This window comes from Medicago truncatula, chromosome 4 (genome assembly GCF_003473485.1).
Source record: "Medicago truncatula cultivar Jemalong A17 chromosome 4, MtrunA17r5.0-ANR, whole genome shotgun sequence".
In the NCBI taxonomy this organism is placed as follows: domain Eukaryota; kingdom Viridiplantae; phylum Streptophyta; class Magnoliopsida; order Fabales; family Fabaceae; genus Medicago; species Medicago truncatula.
Genome location: NC_053045.1, coordinates 10,345,455 through 10,351,345, shown reverse-complemented (window position 1 = coordinate 10,351,345; position 5,891 = coordinate 10,345,455). Strand labels below are relative to the sequence as shown.

Here is a 5,891-nt window from a genome sequence, read left to right as displayed (position 1 = left end):
AAGGCAAATGAGATGAGAGTTAGAGGAGTTGTCAATAGTTTGAGGAACATATTGTATTGTTTTCACTCAATTCATTGTAATTCAGTTTTATTTTAGATCATGCAACTCCATAGGTTTTTAGAGTGTTTTGTAGTGAGGAATCATGTAAATCAACAAATCAAGACATCATGTGGAGGATCAAAGATGAAGAATTGAAGATCAAGGGTTCTTAGAAGGTTGTTAAAAAAATGCAAAGTGAAGAAAATTCATTTCAAGTTCCTGAGACAACCCCTGCGCCTGGTATCGGATAAAAATCACTTTTTGCTTATTTTTCAAACTGGATCGGTGGATAAAGCCCAATTTTCTTCTATTAATCCATAAATAACCTAATGCTATAACTAGAGACCCTCTTACCCATTATTTTATTCATTCAGAAACATTAACGGTTGAGAGCAAGGGTCAAACATCAGAGATTCAAGTTGAATCTTCTCCTCCTTTTATTCTTTCTAGGGTATATTTGTCTATTGTTTTGTTATGATGTATGTTTGCATGAGCAACTAAACCTCTTGATTAGGGTTCCACGATGAACCCCTTCTTATTTGTTGGAATTTATTAATAAAGTTTTCATTCAGTTTATGCTTTTGATTGTGTTGAGATTTAAATTAGATTATGCTCGTTCTTAATGCTTCGTCAATTGGTTAACTACGAACAAGTGTAACCTTGGGGATTGATCCGTAGGATTAAAGTAGGAACCGATAACCCGAAATTTTATCAGTTCATTTACTTTTCTAATTACTACTTCTTATAGAGGTTAGGAAATTAAGGTTTGAGTTGTGTCAGTCCTTACTCCGATCTTTAGTAAAACGTAGTACACTACTTTGGTGGGTCCTATACGAGTTATCGAAAGAGCCTAGTGTGAGTTTGACCGTCGTGACACTTTAAATCAGTGATGCACCTCATAAGTTGTTTTATTTCTTAAAAGATAATTCCAAAAAAAAAAAACGAAGGGGGATTCGAGGAAACCCTAATCACCATTAATAATCTGAATCACCAAAACCTAATTTTGCATTGGGCACATCAATTTAACCCTGCAATATTTCTATTCACTTTTATTTACTTTTCACTTTTGAAATAAGTTTTACTAATTATTGAGTTGAACAACAATCTCTATGGAGAACGATATCACTTACTACTTTATTACTTGTTGAACAATATAAGAGTAATATACCTCTCTCTCTCTCTCTCTCTCTCTCCCTCCCTTTTTTTCGAAATAAGTGATTATCACATATATTTTGTTTTTTCTTTCGTGATTTCTTCGTCTTAGTGTGACGTTTTTTATTTGCCGTTTTTGTGCGTCGTTGTTTGTCTTTTTGTTTTGTTCAGGTATTTGTTCGGTTCAGATTGTCATATCAGCTTCGATCCAGTGTAGATACAATCATTGACTTTGACGTCTTCAACGTTGCAGATCTGGAGACATAAATATTATGGAGACTTCAATATAGTCATATATACAAGCTTTTGTACTTTGGTATTTTATGCTATTAAGATGAATGTTGTGAGTTTGTTCGTCGATTCATTATTTTTGTTTTTAGCAAATGTATTATATTGATCTACTCTATAATTTGAATGAATGAATACCTTAAAAAAAAAAATAAAAAAAAAAGAGTAATATACGAGTACCAAACTAACATGGGGTACCAACAACTAACAAAAATTATAGTTGCAGATAGGAGTTAATTGGCCATTATTACACCAACTACCAGCCAATCGTAATAGAGCACCCTACTCAATACTCATGGTCCCTCCTTCTCTGAATATACCAATTCATATCTTATCTTATTTCGTCTTTTCTTTTTTTATTTAGTAACTTGAGAATGTTGAAAATCACAATTTTCTTATCTTATCTTCTATATTGAAACCAACAAACTCACTTTAAAGCTCAGCAAACAAATTAACAAAGAAAAATATTCCAAACAAAGACATATTTTAATTTCTACTTTGATTTTTCCTTTATAGAAAACAATAGGCAGGAATGAAGGTTGCATGTCTCGTTTTGGTGTTGTGCATTGTTGTTGCACATATTGCAGAAGCTGATAGATTTGCCTTCATTATTTATACTCTTACTCCATGCTATCCTTTTCTTATAGGTTCAATTTCAGTTGCTACGCCACATTGTTGTGAAGCAGTGAAGGAAGTTGATGATGACGCCAAAGACTATGATGATCGTCTAGAAACTTGTGACTGCTTGAGAGATATGGCTCTTTCTTTTAAGAAGGATTTCAATGTTGAAAATGGTGCTGCACTCTTTGCCTTATGTGGTATTCAAACACCCTACCAGATTTCTCGAGATATCAACTGTACCAAGTATGTTTACTTTCACTAATAATTAGTATTTTCATGTAGGAACACTCTTGGACCATAACAATAACATAACATTGACCTATTAGTTGTTAGTCTTCATCATAATATAATATAGGGTTAATACATGTAATATTCGCGATTTCCGGTTTACCATCCTGTAAAAAATTTGTTTAGATTACAACCATGTAATTTGAAGATTATTTGGTTTTGGACCTTCATGAATTTTGACTGTAGAAAATCGATGATATGGCAGAAGGGGTAAACCGAAATTATCTCAAATTACAGGGGATGAAAGTACCTTAAATTTTTTAATTTGATGCCATGTAGGTCGAAAATCAAAGAATCTTCAAATTACAGGGTTGGAATCTAAACAATTTTTTTTTGCTATAGGAGGGTAAATCGGAAATCGTTAATATTACATGGGATAAACATATATTAACCCTATAAATATAATCTAGTTTGTCAAAAAAAAAAATATAATCTATAGGCAAGTTCTTTCAAAAATTCATGTTAAATATAAAAAAAAAAGAGTTTAATCTCTTTTATCTATTAGTTGTTAGTCTATTTAAAGTGAAATAATATTTCTTATTTAAAGATGTTCATATGAAATTCCATCAATAAAAAAGCATATTTCATACTTGTACTTTATGAGAATTTGGACCAAGGGATTTGAAAAACGGGAGAGATTTGTTGAATTTCTATCCCGTTGTGCTGCATATTATATTTTGTTTATTTTGGGTATGAAGTTGAAGATAAAGATTGTTGATGATTATTTTTGGTGATTTTATTTTGATTGTTGCTGTTGATTTTTTTTTATGGGTAGGATTATTGAACGCGATGAAGATGATTATGATGAAGATGAGTAGGAAGATGAAGAAAAGAGGGAAAATTAGATATTGATGGTTCACGGTAAGATCTAATAGAGCTGCACGATCCAACAATCTTCTTTTTAAAAAAAAATCAAAGTGCTTAAACTAAAAAATTAATAAAGTATATGGAGGACCACTTTTAATTTTAGCCCATATTAGTTATTTAAGGTTGAAGTGGTAACGGAGAGGGTCATAACATATAAAGGCAAGAAAATTAGGAGACCATTTTGAGACGTTTTTTTAATTAAGGGATCACTTTAAAATAAACAATTAAGTTAAGGGATCAATGAATCAATTAAGTCTAAAAAATTATAATTAATGAAAATTTTTTTGAAGGCATGAAACATTATTATGTGCTCATAAAACATATTGTTAATTTGACAGAAAATATATTGGTTGAAGAAATCACTAGTTGCATTAAAAATGAATTTAGATAAAAATACCAATATTGCGATTAATAGGATATCATTTGATATGTCAATGAGTTGCATTAAAATTAACGTCTTATTACTTTTATCAAACCCGTTATTTCATGATATATTTTACTATTTTGATAATATTTGGATTTTTTTTGGACAAATTCAATTTTGAAAAGTGTAACAAAATAGATGAGTATATTTATACTTACTTTTTCATTATCCCAATTATACCCTTAAACAATTTTTTATATAATAAAGATGGTTGTTGGTTTCATTAAAAAATCTAGATTATATTATTTTTGTTATATTGTTTGTGTCATTAAAATAAATAATCAAGATTAGTTTGGTTTGTTATAACTTGAAAGCAAAAAACATTTATAAATTTAGTTTTAAATCCAACTCAAAATTTCATACAAAAAACACTGTTATAATTTTCAAACGGTAGCACAATAAAAAGAGCGGAAAGACAGAAACGTGAATGCTCGTATTTTCGCTAATCATAATAGTAAATGCACTAATACTTGACAAAGAGACTTAAAACAATTTTTCTCTTTCCTTCACTAATATACTTTTCTTAATAAGTGTGAAATGAAAAAAAAAATCATTTAAATTGGGACGGAGAGAGTCTCTAATTGTTGTGTAAAAAAAAAATATAACTAATTGTTGTAGTTGAAAATTAAAAGACAGTCTTATAATAATATATAAATATCTCGACTCCTTTATTGGGACGGAAGTAGAATTATTTTTGTTGATTATTTAATGGATCATGCTAATCGGTATCGTAAAAGTATTGATTAACATTTTTCTTATTTAAGATTGAGTCACTGTTTGGTAATGAAGAAAAAAAGATTAAGTCACTACTAACTACACTTTTGTTGCCCCTAAAAAAACTATACCTTTATCATTTTATTCTTACGCTGGATTTAATTTCAAAATTGACTATTAGTTAATGAATTTTTACAAAGGTAAATAGGAAATTTATTAATGACTTTTTTTATTGGTTATATTTACAGAATCAAGGGTGTGGAAGTTGTGGCGGATGTTGGGTCACGGAATATTGTCACCACTATATAGAGTGCTTTATTGCTGCTATTGATAATAAGAATGAAAGTGACGGAGGATCATCTTATATATAATCTTATCTTCTTATTTAATATTGATAATAAGAATCAAAGTGATGGACGATCATCTTATATATGACCGTATCTTCTTATTTAAATTTGAGTTTCTGGATATTTATCATACTATCACATGTTATTTAAACTTGATTTTCTGATTTTTTTTTACACAAACTTGAGTTTCTGAATATTTATCAAGATATGAACTAAAAATAGTGAGTTGGTTGTGAGGATCATAGAAAAATTTTATGGGTAGGTTGGAACAATATTTGTGTTAGTAAAATTAATGGTGGTTTGGGGGTGAGGAGGATAAGGGAGTTTAATATTTCTCAATTAGAAAAATGGTGTTGGAGGTTACTAGTTGATAAAGGTAGTATATGGTATAGGGTGTTGGTAGCGCGTTATAGTGAGGAGGATGGGAGGTTGACGGTTGGGGGCCGGAGTGTTTCTTTGTGGTGGAAGGAGGTGGCGAGTATTCGTGACGAGTTAGGTGAAGTAGGTGAAGGGTAGTTTAGGGAAAATGTTGAGCGTAAGGTTGGTGATGGGGTAGACGCGGCGTTTTGGTTGGATACGTGGGTGGGTGGTACGCCATTGTGTGTTAGGTTTGGGCGTTTGTTCGACGTTGCTGTCAATAAATCTATTTTAGTGGAAGATATGTGTGCGTTAGGCTGGGGCGAAGGGGGGGAGGCGTAGGCGGTTGTCGGCCTGAGAGCAGAAGTTGTTAGGGGAGCGTAGAATTTTATTGTATGACATTTCCTTACAGCATAATTCTACAGATCGGTGCGTGTGGAGACTTGATCCGTCGAGCAGTTACTCAGTTAGCGGTGTTTACCAAATGCTTACCATTCAACCGGTCCAGACATCAGAAGTTGTATCGAATTTAATTTAGCACAAACTGGTTCCCTTGAAGGTCTCTATTCTTGCGTAGAGACTCCTACGGAATAGACTATCGACGAAGGATAATTTGTGTGTGCACGGTGTTATTCCTCATGATAATCAACATTGTGTGGTAGGATGCATTGACTTTGAGACTGTGTAACATCTGTTTCGCTCTTGTCCGTTTTAGGTTGCCTTGTGGGGGCAAATTCGGTCTTGGTTAGGGATAGCTACCGCCGAGCCTTTATGTCTGTCAGATCATTTTTATC

General features: G+C 32.0%; 1 protein-coding gene across 2 annotated transcripts; it reads left to right on the top strand.

Moving 5' to 3' along the window:
* The first annotated feature begins 1,838 nt into the window (after positions 1-1,838).
* On the top strand, positions 1,839-4,873 carry LOC11424042 (non-specific lipid-transfer protein 5). 2 transcript variants are annotated; one of them, XM_003605260.4, is made up of 3 exons: positions 1,842-2,343; positions 3,164-3,249; positions 4,642-4,873. In XM_003605260.4, the coding sequence occupies exons 1-2, from the start codon at positions 2,012-2,014 to the stop codon at positions 3,204-3,206; spliced, it is 375 nt and encodes a 124-aa protein (XP_003605308.1). In that variant the 5' UTR covers positions 1,842-2,011; the 3' UTR covers positions 3,207-3,249; positions 4,642-4,873. The 2 variants fall into 2 exon arrangements, with proteins under 2 accessions (XP_039688589.1, XP_003605308.1); XM_039832655.1 differs by lacking the exon at positions 3,164-3,249 and having other exon boundaries at positions 1,839-2,343.
* The last annotated feature ends 1,018 nt before the right edge of the window (positions 4,874-5,891 follow it).

Coding starts and splice junctions, on each gene's coding strand:
- LOC11424042 (XM_039832655.1), top strand. CDS start 2,012: ATGAAGGTTGCATGTCTCGTTTTGGTGTTGTGCATTGTTGTTGCACAT. Junction 2,344..4,641: donor CGAGATATCAACTGTACCAA/GTATGTTTACTT, acceptor TTATATTTACAG/AATCAAGGGTGTGGAAGTTG.